We start from the raw sequence: 19,396 nt of genomic DNA on the forward strand, positions 1-19,396 counted from the left end.
CCCCCATTAACATCGACGGGGCTGTAGTGTCCACATCACCAACACACTATCATGGTCCAAACACACCAAGACAGTCATGAAGAGGGCACGACAAAACATTTTCCCCCTCAGGAGACTGAAAAGATTTGGCATGGGTCCTCAGATCCTCAAAAGGTTCTACAGCTGCACCATCGAGAACATCCTGACCGGTTGCATCACTGCCTGGTATGGCAACTGCTCGGCCTCTGACTGCAAGACAATACAGAGGGTAGTGTGTATGACCCAGTACATCACTGGGGCCAAGCTTCCTGCCATCCAGGACCTCTATATCAGGCGGTGTCAGATGAAGGCCCTAAAAATTGTCAAAGACTCCAGCCACCCTAGTCATAGACTGTTCTCTCTGCTCCTGCACAGAAAGCGGTACCGGAGCGTCAATTCTAGGTCCAAGAGGCTTCTAATCAGCTTCTACACCCAAGCCATAAGACACCTGAACAGCAAATCAAATGGCTTCCAGGCTATTTCAATTGCCCCCCCTCCTCCCCCTCCCTTTACGCTGCTGCTACTCTCTGTTTATTATCTACGCCTAGTCACTTCAATAACTCTACCTACATGTACATATTACCTCGATTAACCAGTGCCCCCGCACATTGACTCTGTACCGGTACCCCCTGTATATAGCCTCGCTATTGTTATTTTACTGCTGCTCTTATTATTGTTATTTTACTGCTGCTCTTATTATTGTTATTTTACTGCTGCTCTTATTATTGTTATTTTACTGCTGCTCTTATTATTATTTTACTGCTGCTCTTATTTGTTACTTTTATTTCTTATTTTTTGCTTATCAATTTTTTTTACTTAACAGGTATTTTTCTTAAAACTGCAGTCCTTCACACTGGGGTGTTCAATCATTTGACTGAACAAAAGACTGTGTTGATTACTACCAGAATGGACATTGCCATTGAGGGCTTCCACCATTTTAAAGTCGTCAACTGGGTGGGGATTCCTATGAGTTAGGAGAAATCAGCCAAAGAAGAAAACTAACTACTTTAAAATGCAGTCACATCATTACACATGTGCAGTTTTTTGGAAGATGAGCTTTATCTGACCTGAACTTTGAAATGATGACCAACACAATCACAGTTCTATATAAAATACAGAGAATTTTGATTTTATTTGGCATAACATACAAATTACAATACACTTGACAAAATACTTGAAAGACAAATATTGTACACAGGGGCAGATTGTTAGTTCATATATACCTTTGGTATAAAAAAATCACAATATAATACAGCAACATATATTGAGAGGTTATATAAGAGGTTAGTCTATGGCGATAGACTTCTATCAAAATGCTTCAAATCAAATACATATGTCAAAAATGTTACTGTAAATACTTGAGGTGTCCATGAGTTTGTATGGAAGCCCGTTCCCGCCACCAAAAAATAAAATCGGATTAAGAGTTATGAGATAGTAAGTCATAATTATGAGATAGTAAGTCATAATTATGAGATAGTAAGTCATTATTATGAGATACGTTCAGGCGATCTGTATCATTTAAATCCAATGTGCACTTTGCATCAGGCCCTCAACTAAAGATAACCTTATGCATATCCTAGTCAATCACACATTGTAAGAAAGAGAGATTGTGGTGATATTGTTCAATATTAACATATTGAAGAGTTTTGTTGATGTGAGTTGGTGCCTGTATGATGACATCTGGTTGACATCAGATTTAATTAATATGTACAAAACATTAGGAACACCTTCCTAATGTTGAGTTGCACTCCCTTTTGCCCTCAGAACAGCCTCAATTTTGTTGGGTCATGGACTCTACAAGGTGTCGAAAGTGTTCCACAGGGATGCTGCCCCATGTTGACTTCAATGCTTTCCACAGTTGTGTCAAGCCGGCTGGATGTGCTTCGGGTGGTGGACCATTCTTGATACACACGGGAAACTGTTGAGCGTGAAAAACCTTGTAGCGTTGAAGTTCTTGACACTCTCAAACCAATGCACCTGGCACCTACTACCATACCCCATTCAAAGGCACTTAAATCTTTTGTCTTGCCCATTCACCCTCTGAATGGCACACATACAGAATCCATGACTCAATAAAAATCCTTCTTTAACCTGTCTCTTCCCCTTCATCTACACTGATTGAAGTGGGTTTTACAAGTAAGATCAATAAGGAATCATAGCTTTCACCTGGATTCACCTGGTCAGTCTATGTCATGGAAATATGTTTGTACACTCAGTGTAAAGCCACTGATTATTCAACACTGTAACTTAGAAATGAGTAACGGTCTTACCCAATCAGAACCCAAAATATAAGCTTGGTTTACTCTATTGTGTGTAAACAATGTAATTGTAAACAACACAGTATAGCTTCAAAACATGGTTAAAAATATAATTTGTATCTGATGGATGGTCAGTCCTTGCATCCATATGTGAGTCCTTGTGTCTATGTATTTGAGATTGGTTACATTTCTCCTGCCCCATTCCTCAGCTGTGGTGGGAGAAGCTATGTTATTGTGTGAATCCCAGATTGCCCCTTTATAAGGGGTCGACTTGCAGGACTATTCAATGTCCATGATCCAGACATTCTATCTCATAATTATGACTTTCTATCTCATGACTATACCTTACTATCTCATAACTCGTAGTCAGATATTTTTTCCTGGGTGGCGGGAACGAGCTTCCATACTTGATGGCTTGCCTGGTTAATGCAATTTGAGCTTTTGGAATTATTCCTGACTAAATCAAGCACACCTTGAGTATTAGAAATGTTTGGATAGGCCTAGGCCACAAATTGTATAAAAATCTGTATGCTTTGTTTAAAGAAGAAAAGTATTGTTGTCATTCATAGTCTTCCATATGGCACTGAATCCTAATTTTAACATTACAAGACACATTAAATGTAACCGTGTATACATGTGCTGTATGTAACACCCAGGCACTGTGGTGTTCCTCCCAGAAGTGTCTAAGTTAAGACCTCCAAAAAAAGTCATCATAGTAACAATACAAGACACATTAAATGTAACAGTGTACATGTAACAATCAGTGACATAAAAGTGCTAAATATGCAATAGATCCAGAGATCTGAGCAACAGAGCTGAGCTTCATGGCTGGTTTGGTTGGTCGTAGTCCCCACCAAGCTATTAAGCTACTAATAATATTAATTAATATTAATTAAAGCTATTAAAACATGTATTGAATACATCTTTAGCTGCTCAACAATACTTGGAAATATTGTAGGTCCTGACAAAGGCAGGACTCTCTCTTCTCTGACAAAGTTTCAGAGATTAAAAGTAAAGGTCCATAATCTCCTCCTCCTTGTCCTCATTGTGTTTAAGGATCTTATCAGCGACAGGCTTTAAGCGTTTGGTCACCAGTTTGAGGTTGGTCTCGTGAAGGATGACCTGGCTCAAGTACTTCTCTCGTTTGATCTGTTCCCTCACTGTGTAAGGCACGTCCGGGATCACGTAGGACAGAATGAACTTGGTCAGGTACACAATGTGCTGAGGGGACAAGGGTATAAGGGTCGGAAGGAGGGAAAACATTATTAGGATTTCTTGAAAGGCTAGAAAATGTCCATCTGGCATTAGACTATACAGTAGAAAGAAAAATCAGGTCAAAGCAACGTTTCAGAGAAATTTCTACTCACCTCTACAACTATTATGAAAGCCATCTTGGCAGCTATCACATGCCAGTAGTAGATACTGTATTCATATTGCCTGTGGTGTCCTGGTGGATATCTGAAATCTCGATATCTAAAGTATGACAGAGAGACTGCATGAAATATTTCAATGTCTAACACGATTTCATTGAAACCCATCTCATATACATTAACATTACCTGCAGGTGGTGCTGTTATTGAACCAGTAAGGCGTTTGCATGGGCCGGCTCTTGTTGGAGAAGTCCTGGATGTCGAACACAGAGAGCGTGTTGTTGATGTAGCCCTGCATGGTGTGACTGGAATGGTCTCCATAGGGATACACAGAGAAAGACCAGTAGTAAACCAATCGTGGGATCATGTCTGATGTGAAGGCAATGATCATGGCCTGGCAGAGAGACAAGGAAGTGGAGGAGACAGTGCACATTAAACTGGTGCTCATCATAATAGATTCATTATAATCTATCTAAGAATGTCACTACGTGCTTCTTTCACATGCTTTGCTTGCTGTTTGGGGTTTTAGGCTGGGTTTCTGTACAGCACTTTGAGAATATCAGCTGATGTACGAAGGGCTATATAAAAATACATTTGATTTGATTTGATTTGACTACATCAGCATGGTAACAATCAAATTATATGACTGACATCCAGTGATGGGATTATGCAAGGGAAAATAAACCAAGATAAATAGATCATCTCAAAAAATATATTTATGTTTCATAATACTTCATAATCCAATGGAGGAGTCATCACTCACGTTTGATGCCACAGCCAAAATGGCGACACCTTGGAGAATGGGTTGCCACGCCCCGATGTCTTGGGCCTTCTCTGGAACCATGCGGCGAAACTGGGTGATGATCTTCCAGGCGTCCACCCGGATCTCAAAGAGGTTATTGACCAGAGCCAGGACAGGAGCCAGGGGGAAGGAGGCCACGAACAGAGTCACAAAACCAAACTGGATCACTGTAGGAAAAAGCCATGCAGACACAAAGCCAAATTTGATCCCTGCAGAAAAAAGCCTTTAAATCAATAGATCTAGGAACCTGATACTATGATAGTAGCTGATAGGCTAGCTAGGGGGGAACCTGATACTATGATAGTAGCTGATAGGCTAGCTAGGGGGAAACCTGATACTATGATAGTAGCTGATAGGCTAGCTAGGGGGGAACCTGATACTATGATAGTAGCTGATAGGCTAGCTAGGGGGAAACCTGATACTATGATAGTAGCTGATAGGCTAGCTAGGGGGGAACCTGATACTATGATAGTAGCTGATAGGCTAGCTAGGGGGGAACCTGATACTATGATAGTAGCTGATAGGCTAGCTAGGGGGGAACCTGATACTATGATAGTAGTTGATAGGCTAGCTAGGGGGGAACCTGATACTATGATAGTAGCTGATAGGCTAGCTAGGGGGGAACCTGATACTATGATAGTAGTTGATAGGCTAGCTACGGGGGAACCTGATACTATGATAGTAGCTGATAGGCTAGCTAGGGGGGAACCTGATAATATGATAGTAGCTGATAGTATCAGGCTCCCCCCTAGCTAGCCTATGGTAGTAGCTGATAGGCTAGCTAGGGGCAACCTGATAGTAGCTGATGGGCTAGCTATGGGGGAACCTGATACTATGATAGTAGCTGATAGGCTAGCTAGGGGCAACCTGATAGTAGCTGATAGGCTAGCTAGGGGCAATCTGATACTATGATAGTTAGTAGCTCATAGGCTAGCTAGGGGGGAACCTGATACAATGATAGTAGTTGATAGGCTAGCTAGGGGGGAATCTGATACTATGATAGTAGCTGATAGGCTAGCTAGGGGGAACCTAATGCTATGATAGTAGCTGATAGGCTAGCTAGGGGGGAACCTGATACTATGACAGTTAGTACTGATAGCCTAGCTAGGGGGAACCTGATACTATGACAGTAGTTGATAGGCTAGCTAGGGGGAACCTGATACTATGATAGTAGCTGATAGGCTAGCTAGGGGGGAACCTGATACTATGATAGTAGCTGATAGGCCAGCTAGAGGGGAACCTGATACTATGATAGTAGCTGATAGGCTAGCTAGAGGGGAACCTGATACTACGATAGTTAGTAGCTGATAGGCTAGCTAGGGGGGAACCTGATAATATGATAGTAGCTGGGGGGGATTTGCACCATATAGCTTATGTCCATCCAACCCTTCTAGATTAAGTAAGTGCCTTGGGGATAGTGGCTAGAGGTGGTTTCTGGACAGAGCCCAAAGAAATAGCAGGATCAGCTTAAAAACCTTCCGAGCATACGCATATAGCTACCACCATATTGTGTCTACACCTATCCAATCCTCTCAGATCTACAGAGGTGCCCGGGGATAGGGGCTAGGGGTTGATTTGGGTGGGAGAGAGGGAGAGAGTTTGCCTCATTCTTCATATCTTACCCATCTCCAGGTATTCATAGAAGAGGCCCAGCTTCCCAATGGGCTGCAGCTGATAGTCCTGCTCCCAGCGAGGAATCACCTTTTCAGACCCCACACGTGTGCAGTAGCGGAATATCAAATTCTTCATCCACCTGATGATGAGAAACATGTCAATCGCAGAATCATGATGCTTATAACAAGGTAATAGAGCTCGCCAGCTTGTAGTCCTAAAAAACAGAAATTTGTTAGCATTTTAAAAGGAGAAAATCCTAAAAAAATTAAATTAGTTTAATTTCCTATGGGGAAAATGAATAGGGAAAGAATGGGGTTTTGGGATAAACGCCGAAAATAAAGTCTGAGGTTAAAATAGGATTAGGAGATATCATACGTTTTGTCCTATGAGATAATATCAGTCAGTTAACATGACCTTAATGAATTATGAAGCCTTTATGTGCTTTATGGTTTTGTTTTGATTACATAAATGCTTTAAAATTCACAAAAAGTGAAGTTAGCTGATGAAGATGATCTCATAGAACAAAACGTATAAGATCTCCTAAGCCTGTGTTTTTGGCATTTATCCAGAAACCGAACAAAAAAACATTAATTTCCCCATAGGCTTTGGCCAATAAGCCATGGTGGAGTTAGTCTCCGTTAGTGCCTACAAAAAGACGCCTTTATGATTGCTCTCTGAATCAGATAATAATGATGTCTGGATACAGATACACTTGAAGATAAGGGGGTATTCCATTTTGAGTTGGGATGGAATAAACCATTGAACCAACCCGGATCCAATGTAACTGGGAAACTTTACGGTTGCTGGGCTCCTAGAGAGCTGATCTGGTTGGCCATTTTGTTCTTCATTGAACCAAAAACTCACGGCAGCAACACCTCCTGAATGTTATTCCAGATGGCTTTACCGCCCATGATGACAGTGAGCTGGGTTGTCAACTCAATCAGGCATCCTCCTGGATCACACTGGTAAGGATAAGACACAAACAATGCATCAAACAATGTCGGCCATCTTGTAGTATTACATGATAAAGCACCTCCATTCAAACAACTTGTATTTAGTGGAAGATTTCCAGGTTCATTCATTTGAAATATGAAGGTCTCTTTTAGTCAAACACAAATGCCACAGAATGCAACAGCTAATAATTTGGCAACGTAGTTAGAACACAAGCGAAGTGGAAAAGCAAAACACTGTCATACTGTGTTATCACATATTCTGTACCAAGCACCAATCAACTGAGCCTTCAATCAACTGATCTTTCAATCAACTGATAGGCGTACATACCTCCTCATTTCTGTACTTGCCCAGCAGGTAAACAGGTTGCCCAGGGTAACCAACCACTTTCCCTTTGACAAAGGCAATGTAGAAGCAGGAGGAGTAGTAGTTGACAAACTGGAACAGGAACATCTTCAGAGTCAGACTGTTCTCATAATCCGTCTTGGTCCTTGGAAGCTCTTTAAAATGAAGTAAGGCATCTTCTCAGTCTCATCAAAAAAACATCAGGCTTAAATCAAGCTTTTACTGTGTCTTGATTCTGCAAATGACTCTGGATAAGGACATCAGCTAAGGGCTATTGTGGTGGTGTGAATTTCCTAGAGTATAAATATGTTGGCATACATATATTTGGATTACTTCAGACCTATTGGCGTGCAATATTTACTCATATCATGGTATAATTGCAGAATGTTTGGGGCACTGCATCAACCTTGCTAAGGCATGTTGAGTGAATATTAGCCCTTGTCTGAAAGCAGTTTGAGAAACACCATAGTTCTGTATAGCAAACCACATTTTTCCTGTTGTTTGACATTGGGTCATCTCACCAAAGTCAGTGATCCAGATGGCAACCCTCTCATACAGGATGTTGAGCACCATGATTACAACGAAGCTGATGATAGAAGCAGTGACGGAGGTGGCCATTTGTGCGGTCACATACTCCTTAAACGGTTCAAGCTCCTTTAGGTCAGACTGGAGTCTCGTCGAAAATGAGAAGAACACTGCCAGTCGGTATACGATGATGGCCACCACTGACGCTAGGATCAACACAATCTGAACACAAGCACAAACACAAGAATTGGAGGGGTCAGACTTGGAACAAAGGTTAGGGTTATATAAAAAAAATATATATATGTTGGAGTGCATATGAATTGGCCTATTCAGGACAAGATAACAGTAGAGAAATCCAAAAGTTTTCACCCAGAATAAGACAGTCCCAATTCCTAAAGACACTCTTATACACCGTCCACAGGCTGTATAAGGTACTTTCTCTTTTACCTAAATGAAGAATAACATGTTTTAGAATGATTTAATGATACAGGTAATATTGTCCTTTTAAAACAAGTATATAACATTACTATCATCAGTTGTGGAGTGTTCTTCTAGCCTCCTGAGTCTGATGCTATGGAATCACCATATGTGACGAACACATCTTCCTTACCCGTGTGACGGGGTTGATTCTCTCGTGGTTACACTTGGCCTCATACTCGGGACGAGGTTGCTCCTCCTGCTCCAGGAACTCCACGGTGTCCCACTCATACTCCAGCTCTGCCTGGTAGCGCTTCCAGAACTCCAGAAACACGGTCACTAGAACCAGGATGGGAACAGTATAACGCTTTATTTTACTTGCCTGGTCCTAGACTTTAGCATGTACTGAGGAAAACTCTAATATCATTATCATGCAACATCTAATTGCTAATAAGCTTAGAAAGACAAAACTACACACTCAAATAATGCAGTTTCTGAAACCTCTACATTGAAACATTTGGTAAGTTTAATGAATTAAATGACTCACCCCAAATGGCCATAAAGACAGCAAACACGAGCGTCCCATAGTTATCAAATATGCACAGTTTCTGAGGAAGGCAAGGTCTCATGAAATACTTAGCTTTTCACATCATTTTTCTCTCCATCCATGACACTTTGTAAATATATATGAAAACAAACCTTGTTCAAAAAGGTTTAATATGACTCATGTCTCATGGGCCAAAGAGTCTAAGAAAACGGTCTGACATAAAAAGCATTGGCAAATAGAATTTTAAGGGACTCACTATACATATAAGTCACTTTCATAATCATAATCACTCTGAATTGACCATGTGAGTGAATGAGAAAAAACCTGTACAGCCATGGACCAGAATTAGTGACCCTAATGTATGCATTACTTACTTTAGAAGATTCACAGGTGCTGTTGAGCCTCCAGTATGTGCACTCCTTATCACACTGCGGACACATCACAATATTTCCTCCAATCAAAGGGTCGCACACCTCTTTGCTGTCCAATAAATGAACAGAGCAGATGGGTCAAACTTCACCAAAAACTCAACAACAAAATGCAACAAAGTTGTTAATCATTGGGTTTTCACACTGAGTGTCAGGGTACAGCATGGAAGGAACATCAAGCAACTTATATTTACTCTACTTATGTGTCCTGTCCTGCACTAATTGATCTTCATTTGATATTCACTAGATTTAGCAACTTGTAATATATTTCTATGGTGATGTGGGTTTCTGAAGTACTTTCTTTGAGTTTTAAACGTACCTCCAGGTGCTTGTTTCTTGAGTCGTGTAACCATAAATGAAACAGCCAAGTCCAACAATGGCAGCGAGGGCGAGCATGGCTGTATAGAAGCCCAGCCAAGCAAAGTAAATGCCAATCTTTTCCCCATAATACTTTCTGTGAGAAAATGAAAGAAAATAGTATTATTTCCATCCCTTATTTGCTATAATTATAATGATTAGGCCTCTAAGCACATTCTGTTTGGAAGAATAATTCTCAACACATTAAACTAAAGCAGTGATGTGCATGCAATGTGCATATTTGCAAAAGTAGATTCAAGTATGAATTACCTTATGAGATCAAGTGGCTGCATCTTATAGAAACTCTTAGGGTGAGCCCACTCGTTATACAGGAGGTATCTCTCATTGGGGCACTCATCTTCTTTCGACCTGACGTTGAATCTGCACTAAAGTATGTTCACAGAAAACAAAACTAAAAAGTCCATAAAAACACTGCTCAGTCTTTTCACAGATAGATTGGTGTTTAATGTTCTATGTTGTCAGTTACTAGTGCCACCCTGCTCTTCACTGCCACTCACATCATGCAGGGGATAAGCAGCCTTGTACACCCCCCCATCGAGCAGCTTGGTGACACCAAACTTCTTGATGTTCCCTCGCACCTCATAGGGGGCTCGGCTGAGGATGTAGTAGGCCTGAGGAGGAAGACCAACCATTCTGTTATCATTGAAGTGTAAAGAAAGGAGCGTTAACACTGTGTTTTAAGTATCGGTACATGGATATTTTTGTAGCGCAAGGGCTGAATAACCAATCTAAGTGGTCTACCGACCAAATATCTTCCAATACCATTTAGCAGCATCAGAAACCTGAGATGCTTAAACTACCGAAAGAAAGTAAATGAGATTACTTATTTTTAATCTCTATCAAAATCTAGTGCGCCGCTGCATCTTTAACCTCTTGACTTTTGACTTTATGTCCCATGATGAGGTAAAGAAAGCAGCGCACTTGCCATTCTACTCCTCATGGACGGCGTGAAGAAGAGGTCCCGGTCCTTCACGTAGAAGTACTCCAGTCTGTCCTTCTCGAATGGGGCGGTGAAGTACTCCGTCTCCTTGGCTATGAGGTCCTCGCTGGGGTAGAAATGTTTGGTTATGCAGCTGAGGAAGTTGAAGGGCGAGGACGTGGTGGACAGGTCATTGGGCTGAATGGGCAGCTTAATGTGGAGGACCTCGGCGTAGGTACACAGCATGTCCCAGGGCATGTGCACCTTGACGAACAACAGCTTCTCATCCACCACCTTGTCGGAATGACGAAGATAAAACAACACGATAAGGCAGCCCTTTTCATTTCAACTAAATATATTACAACTTCAGTAATCCCCTAAAGGGAAATTAAGAAGATATTGCCATGATCATAAAATACATCCTCCACATAAAACAAGTACTAAAACATCACATTAATCTAATGTAATGCTTTATTATCTACAAAATCAGAAGTTGGCTCTGTGTTTATCAATGTTAACTCATTAATCGTGTTCCATGAAATACCACTAAAGTCTGACAATTATTGGGAAACTACTGTCACGTCCTGACCAATATTTAGGTATTATTTATATTATATTTGGTCAGGACGTGGCAGAGGTATATTTGTTTTGTATTGTGGGGTTTTGTGTGTGGTGTAGTGGGGTGTGTTAGTTTTGGTATAGGTTCTAGGTTTGTTGTTCTATGTGTAGTTTTGGGTGCTGGACTCTCAATTGGAGGCAGGTGTTTCTAGTTGCCTCTGATTGGGAGTCCTATAAGTAGGTGTGTGTTTGTTTGGTAGGTTGTGGGTAGTTGTATTTTGCACTGCATTTATTCTGCCTGTAAAACTGTCACTAGTCTTTATTCGTTTTCTTGTTTTTTCTCTGTGTTCACATTCATTTAATAAATTAAGATGATGAGCACTAACTCCTCTGCGTATTGGTCCACGTTCTCCGGCGATGATTTCGCTATATCGTCTGACGATGAAGATTTCTGTGACAGAACTACCCGCCACAACAGGACCAAGCAGCGGAGGAATTCTGGCAAGGACTGGGGAAACACGGCTGGTAAGGGAGCCCAAGAGGCAGCCCCAATAATTTTTTTTGGGGGGGCACAAGGGCAGTTTGGCGGGGCGAGGATGGATCCCCAGGCCAGCTCCCCGTACCCTGTTTAGGCAGAGACAAACTGGACAGGTCCCGTGCTTTGGGGTGATGGGTACGGCAGAGTAAATACATAAAGCCAGTCCTTGTAAAATGCATTATGTGACCACTCACAGATCTGGCAGCCTCTAGTTCCATCCCCATCTTCATCAAGCTGGCCTCAAAGTACTCTCTCCGTTGCTAGGGAAGAGAATACAGGATGTTAAATCAATGGATCCCGTGTTTGTAACACTGCCCCTTCGGTTTCCCTATTGGATGAGGTCCAATCTGTTTCTCTTATTACTCTTGTAATGAAAAGTGCTTTACAAATGTTAAATGTAATATCTAATACATTATTACATTAATATTATTTACCATTTTACCATTTACCCATCTTAACTGTGGTTGTGTATAATAAATAATGAATGAAAAGTGTCATTATATTGACATTACATTGACTGATTTCCCCTCGATGGATAGCAATGCATTGACTGATTTCAACCATGTATGAAACTGACTACATCTATATGGGAATTGTGTGTACGATACAAGACCCCTTCTGATAAAACCACGTCAAATAAATAAAAGCTCATTGGTCAATCAAAATACATTGCTACTACATGCATCTGTATGCTTCTGTTAAGTGCATCCACAATACTTGTAAAGAATTGTAAATACAGTGTATATATGTAAATGGCCTCATATTAACCATAGGGATACCTTAGATCTGACACACAGTGACTGAAACAAAGAAAAACTCCCTGTACAAATATTCAGAGTCAATATTCCGGGTGTACAATGAGGAAGCGTTGTGTGAATGCTTTAGGTCCTGGCATAATACATCACCAGCTTCTATGACGGAACATAAAACTGATTCATACAAGTTAACATCTTTGATGGAATGCGGCTTTGGTAACTTGTTTCATAGATAATACAGTAGTCCTCTTAAACTATAAGAAAACACATTTAGATTCACATATTCCTCAAAACTATGCTTACATTGTGAAACTGCATTTAATTTCAAACATGCTTTTTCACAGCACAGTAGGAATACTGTTTTTAACTTCTGTCAGACAGAAACCTGCTGACCATGTTGAAAGTGAATAAGGATGCTTAGACTCACAATCTGCCACCAGATATGCACTTACTTTACGTTTCTGGAACATTCTATTTTTGTCAATCTCCTTCATGTCCTCATCTTCATAGACTAAGACAAAGTCGATCCGTCTAACCCCATCATTGAAGAACAGAGAGTCAGATTTGCCGTTGAACTCAGCCTGTGGGCAAAAACAACAGGCGATATCTGGTAGCTCCACAGTGATATCTGGTAGCTCCACAGCCTCAAACTCAAACTCTTCTTCTTCCATGATATCATACATGTCCTTTAACGAGAGAGGGACTGACAGACAGCCTCACTGTGCTTGTACGAGACCCTACTAGACAACGTCTTTCTCAACTGACATCAGACTTAGATGGGAGAGGAAGGGAAGAGTCTACAACGGCAAAAAGTGACACACCCTTTTTTGTTCCATGAACGATAACAGTCCACATTTGGATTGGGATCAAACATAGACCTCTCTTGTAATTACAGATATTTTGCACATTGATTCATGCATTTTCTGCATATGAAAATACAAAAGCGAATCAATCCACATCCCTCTTGGTGAAATAAATGCAAGAACAAGCCATGTTATACAAATATGGTATTAATTGTCAAGTTATTCATTGGCAGCTCAAACTAATACTACAACTACTATCAAAGCTATGAGTACTAATCATTTTCATAATGCAGAAATGTCATACAATTTAAAGGGTTGAGACTCACCTTCTCCACTATGGGCACTGATGCCCCCTCAGGTATAGTCTCATAGGTTGGCAAAAACTCCTGAGAATAGACTGCCCCCCCCCCCCCCCAAAAGAAAACATGTATTAAAGACATGCGAGACATGCATGACAAGATCTTGATGGAGATTTGACTCTTCTTAACCACCATCTTTTGTAAGACTCTGACAAGGCCCAGCAGATACACATGATCAGATTTACTGAGCATATGCACCAGTGCAAAGTACTCACATCTTTATTTCAGAGGGGAATATAATAACAAAGTAAAGCACATTCAACAACCCACATTAAATTGTGTTCATTCAGTTAAATTGTACATTTTATTGTGTCTGGTAGTACATTCATACTTTACACAACAGATGCCATTCCATCAGGAAAACTTCCAAACATCCCATGGTAGAAAGTACTATGGGAACCTAATGTAACTGGAATCAGATGGTGTTTGGAAAACATTACCCTTAGTAACGCCCTGGAAAAGACTGTAAATGTTCAAACTCAGATACTCCATGATGGAATAGTTTGTTTAAGTCTCTTAGGCAAATACCTCCATTCGACAAGATAATAGCAACTGTGATAATAAAACTGTGCTGAAAACATTATTTTAAAATCTTCCAATGTTATTGAATTGAAGCATGCCTGATGTACTTCACTTGACTTGCTTGTATGCAATATCTCTCACTTGTTTGGCATGCAGATCTTTTGAAGTTACCAGAAATACTTAGATACTTGCATACTGCATGCCATGTGTCATGTATTTCTCCAAGTTTGACTGTGAACATATGAGACACAATACAATATTTACCTTCAGCAAAACCATCCACCTAGCTATGTGATTTATACAGGCAACCCTTTTCCCCCTGTAGAGTGCTTCCCTAGGAACAGACATGCTCCGCTGAGCCTGCTTGTACTGATGCTAGACCAGGTCAAAGGCTATGTTTACTAGCTCATGGCAGAAAAACAGACTGATGAAGCACCAGCACTTATTGGAAGCACTTTCAAAGTACTTTGTTAAATGGAGAGAGTATAAAACACACTAAACGGATGTGGATGTTTTTCAGGCCCTTCCCTCATTACATATATAACCTGAAACTACAATTATTATCATGTAATTATCTAGTAATGAAAACCTGCCTGATCCCAAATAATTGATACATTGTAGGAGAGTGGGAGTCTACATTGGGCCAATAATAGGTTCGTTTTTTGTGAATTTAGACTATGCAAGCTGTGCAGTCAGCCATAGGCTATGACTGAAATCTGGCATCTGTGAATGTAATCAGTGCGGTTGTTAGGCCTATGCCTATCTATTGCTATGTCCTCCATTGTGATCAAGGAATACTTATATATTCCAGCGACCTTAGTACAACAACTAGCGACTTAGTCAAGTAAGTCAGTGTAATGGCTAAGGCCTTAGCCTGACAACCACAGATATCCCAAAATCCGCTGCACTTGTGTCAGAAGTGGGAAGGGGCATCCTTCATGGTAAACACTGAGACCATCGAAGGTGTGCCTGTGCATAAAGAGATTTGGAAACATTGGAGCTTACTTTCCAAAGGAAGGATTGACCAGTCACAGTGACTGGGTTTGATTCCCAGTTATGATACCCTCTAATTCACTACAGTATTATAGACACTGTGGTATATGATAATGAAGTTTATGATAATGTGTAGTGTAGGGTAGAGCAGAACCCTCTCATTACAGAGGGCAATGGTGGTGCCAAAAGTCAGTACTGTTATTGCATAATGTTTTAATGTCTTAAATAACAAAGGAGAAAATATATAAGGTAAACAACAGAATAACATTTCAATCGCATAGCATATGGTTCATGATAGGTGGAAACGAAAAGCTACAAAGGAAGACTACATTCTTCCGCCCTTTTCTCTTGCGATAAAATATCTCCTATTGCGAAAGATAATGAAATCCACGTGATTTTACCGTCGTCCTCTATCATTCCCATCTCTATCTCCGTGTCGCCCTCCAATTTTGTTTCAGACACATAATCAATTAAAAAAATGTCGTTGTACACGTCCTCACTCATTTTAATAAATCGGTCACATATCACAAGTCATCAATGGTTAAAAGTGGAGGGTTGTTGTTATTCGTCATTTAACATTCAAACAGTTGTCTGGAAAATCTTTCCGCGGGAATAACGCATCATGTAGATTACTGCCAATGAGCTGCATTTGTTTAAAGAGTTCCCACTTTATTTGTCAACATTGTTTCAAAAGAAAAAAACGCTGCATGCTTTTCAGAACAAATTCTAATTTCAAAGAATGGGTGGGGTAGTCTTATACGGACTATGGGTACATTAGGAGGAGGATTTTTGAGTAGTCTCTCTAGACGTACCGGTTCCCTCCCACCAGCCTTTGAGCGATTTGGCAGCTTTGTTACGTCTGAATAGCATTCGTTAGGCCCGTAGTGTAGTTGTCGTTTTCCGATTTCCATATGCAATGAATGATTTTCATTGGGAAATGTTATTATTGCATTTGCTTGTTTTTATTGACCAGTGGGCCCGTGGGTGTCCTCAAAGAGCTTTGAGGTCCTGAAAAGGCAGGGACAAAGCGAACAAATTGAACATAACAGTACAGCCAGAATATCTCACATTTAATTGCAAGATTGTTTGACATCCATATTGTGGAATTTCATATCTTGAGTGTTGACAATAAATATAGAGCACATATTTTACTCTTAAAATGTGACCCCTTGTTATCCGTTCTGTTCCCAACCAAATTCCCTGTCAGATGCTGTTCCCTATACTGTTCCATATTAGATAGACCTACAGTTCCCCACCATACTGTTCCCCGTTAGATAAGTTCAGTGGCGACCCATCATTCATTGCCTGTTTTGCATGTCATTTTGGCATTAATACGTGTCACATATCAGTTTGCAAACAACGTAAAACAAATATACACTACCATTAAAAAGTTTGGGGTCACTTAGAAATGTCCTTGTTTTTGAAAGAAAATCATTTTTTTGTCCATTAAAATAACATCATATTGATCAGAAATACAGTGTAGACATTGTTGTAAATGACTATTGTAGCTGGAAACAGCAGATGTTTTATGGAATATCTACATAGGGGTACAGAGGCCCATTATCAGCAACCATCACTCCTTTGTTCCAATGGCATGTTGTGTTAGCTAATCCAAGTTTAGCATTTTAAAAGGCTAATTGATCATTAGAAAACCCTTCTACAATTATGTTAGCACACCTGAAAACTGTTGTCCTGATTAAAGAAGCAATAAAACTGTCCTTCTTTAGACAGTTGAGTATCTGGAGCATCAGCATTTGTGGGTTCGATTACAGGCTCAAAATGGCCAGAAACAAAGAACTTTCTTCTGAAAAGCTTGTTCTGAGAAATGAAGGCTATTCCATGCGCGAAATTGCCAAGAAACTGAATATCTCGTACAACGCTGTGTACTATTCCCTTCACAGAACAGCGCAAATTGGCTTTAAACAGAGTAGAAAGAGGAGTGGGGGGCCCCAGTGCACAACTGAGCAAGAGGACAAGTACATTAGTGTCTAGTTTGAGAAACAGACACCTCACAAGTCCTCAACTGACAGCTTCATTAAATAGTACCCGCAAAACACCGGTCTCAACGTCAACAGTGAAGAGGCGACTCCGGGATGCTGGCCTTCTAGGCAGCGTTCCTCTGTCCAGTGTCTGTGTTCTTTTGCCCATCGTAATCTTTTCTTTTTATTGGCCAGTCTGAGATATGGCTTTTTCTTTGCAACTCTGCCTAGAAAGCCAGCATACCGGATTCGCCTCTTCACCGGAGTCGCCTCTTTTTAAAGTTTGAAATAACAAAGGAGAAAATATATAAGGGACACACCAGAATAACATTTTAGCAAACAAAATAAAATGTTGCTTCGTGATAGGCGGAAACGATAGGTTACAGAGGAAGGTTACATTATTCCGCCCTTTTGTCTTGAAATGAATCCTCTCCCGTTGCAAAAGATAATGAAATCCACGTTAACTCACCAACTTCCATTCCCATCTCTATCTCCGTGTCGCCCTCCAAGTTTGTCTCGGACAAAGAATCCATTTCAAGAATGTTGTCCCCACTCTCATTCATCTTAAATATGTCACATATCACAACAAGTCATCAACGGTTAAACCTGGATAGCAAAATGTTACGGCGGAATGAACGCATCATGTAAGATCACTGCCAATGAGCTGCATGTATTCCAAAAGTTCCCACTTTATTTCCCAACGTCGCTTCAAAAGAAAAAACATTGCATGCTTTTCAGATCAAGTTCAAACTTGAGAGAATGGGTGGGGTAGTCCTATACGTACTATGGGTACTTTATGAGGAGTTTTTTTAGTAGTCTCAGACAGGCGGGTTTCCTCCGACAATATTGTTACCAAAACAATGTTGGTCTGCCATTTCCGAGTTCAGTTTTTGAGCGACTTAGCAGGACGGGCAGCTTTGTTATGCCCACATAAGTGCGGTCTGAATATATATATATATATTCACACACACACACCAGCATTCTTTAGGCCCGTATTGTAATATGAAACTGTTTCCAGTATCCATATGCAATGAATGATTCTCATTGGGAAATGTTATTATTGCATTTGCTGGTTATTAATAGGTCTGTGATTATCAACCAGGGGGCATCAAAGAGCTTAGGGGTATTGAAAAAGCTGTCAATAAAACGAACAAAATGAACATAACAGTAGGAAGGCCAAAATACCTCACATTTAATTGAACAATCGTTTGACATCCATTCATATATTGTGCAATTTCGTGTCTTGAGAAACCCGCACACTGCTCTTGCCAGTATCACTGCTCGTTATTAAGCACTTATCGGCCGCAATGCCTGCGTTAGAGCTTTTTCAAAAAAAAAAAAGCTCTGACGAAGGCCTTGAGGCCGAAACGTAAAGCTTAATAAAGAGCATTGATACTAGCAAGAGCAGTGTGCGGGTTTCTTCTTTTTTCTCATCTTATTCAACTGTTACCATGCACCTGCAACAAAGATAGCTGAGATGTGCGAGTGCCTTTTGAATTTTATATCTTGAGTGTTGACAATGAATATCGAGCACATCTTGTTATCTGTTCTGTTTCCAACCGAATTCCCTGTCAGATACTTAAAAAAAAAATATATATATATATATATATATATTTCACCTTTATTTAACCAGATAGGCCAGTTGAGAACAAGTTCTCATTTACAACTACGACCTGGCCAAGAGAAAGCAAAGCAGTGCAACAAAACCAACAACACAGAGTTCCACATGGGATAAACAAACGTACAATATAACACAATAGAAACATATATTTACAGTGTGTGCAAATGTAGTAAGATTAGGGAGGTAAGGCAATAAATAGGCCATAGTGGCCAATTAATTACAATTTAGCATTAACACTGGAGTGATAGATGTGCAGATGATGATGTGCAAGTAGGGATACTGGGGTGCAAAAGAGCAAAAATAAATAACAATATGGGGATGAGGTAGTTGGGTGGGCTATTTACAGATGGGCTGTGTACAGGTGCAGTGATCTGTAAGCTGTTCCATATACTGTTCCATCTACTGTTCCCTGCTCCATATTCGATGTACCTACTGTTCTCCACCATACGGTTCCTATCAGATACTGATACCCCATCAGATAGGTTTGGGTCAACTGTTCCTTATACTGTTCCCTATCAAATAGATACTGTTCCCCATCATAATAGTGCCCCGACAAATACTGTTATAACCTTTCTTATCAGAATACAGAGTATAGCCATGATGACAAACTGAAATGAAAGCAAATACATTATTTGTCGAAATACATTATTTATATGATTAAATTAAAAGTATTTAATATTGAACGCGTCATATGCT

At 40.4% G+C, this 19,396-nt stretch overlaps 1 protein-coding gene across 1 annotated transcript; it reads right to left on the reverse strand.

Annotated features, from left to right (window-relative positions):
* Positions 1-1,119: 1,119 nt before the first annotated feature.
* Positions 1,120-17,952, reverse strand: LOC106576394 (anoctamin-6). Its single transcript, XM_014153536.2, has 20 exons — positions 17,549-17,952; positions 13,553-13,623; positions 12,876-13,004; positions 11,863-11,928; positions 10,579-10,866; positions 10,151-10,264; positions 9,903-10,018; positions 9,595-9,729; positions 9,222-9,327; positions 8,848-8,908; positions 8,494-8,639; positions 8,253-8,330; positions 7,880-8,105; positions 7,344-7,513; positions 6,927-7,024; positions 6,071-6,201; positions 4,410-4,615; positions 3,835-4,040; positions 3,644-3,749; positions 1,120-3,497 (listed from the first exon to the last, which is right to left on the reverse strand). The coding sequence occupies exons 1-20, from the start codon at positions 17,640-17,642 to the stop codon at positions 3,282-3,284; spliced, it is 2,763 nt and encodes a 920-aa protein (XP_014009011.1). The 5' UTR covers positions 17,643-17,952; the 3' UTR covers positions 1,120-3,281.
* Between the last annotated feature and the right edge of the window lie 1,444 nt (positions 17,953-19,396).

Source organism: Salmo salar, chromosome ssa17 (assembly GCF_905237065.1).
Source record: "Salmo salar chromosome ssa17, Ssal_v3.1, whole genome shotgun sequence".
Classification (NCBI taxonomy): Eukaryota; Metazoa; Chordata; class Actinopteri; order Salmoniformes; family Salmonidae; genus Salmo; species Salmo salar.

Excerpts from the sequence above, each read along its gene's own strand:
- LOC106576394 (XM_014153536.2), bottom strand. The coding sequence starts at position 17,642 with ATGAATGAGAGTGGGGACAACATTCTTGAAATGGATTCTTTGTCCGAG. Across the intron at positions 8,331-8,493 it reads GAATCAACCCCGTCACACGG|GTAAAAGAGAAAGTACCTTA; the intron begins GTAAGGAAGATG and ends TTCTTCATTTAG. Across the intron at positions 3,750-3,834 it reads AATAACAGCACCACCTGCAG|ATATCGAGATTTCAGATATC; the intron begins GTAATGTTAATG and ends GTCATACTTTAG.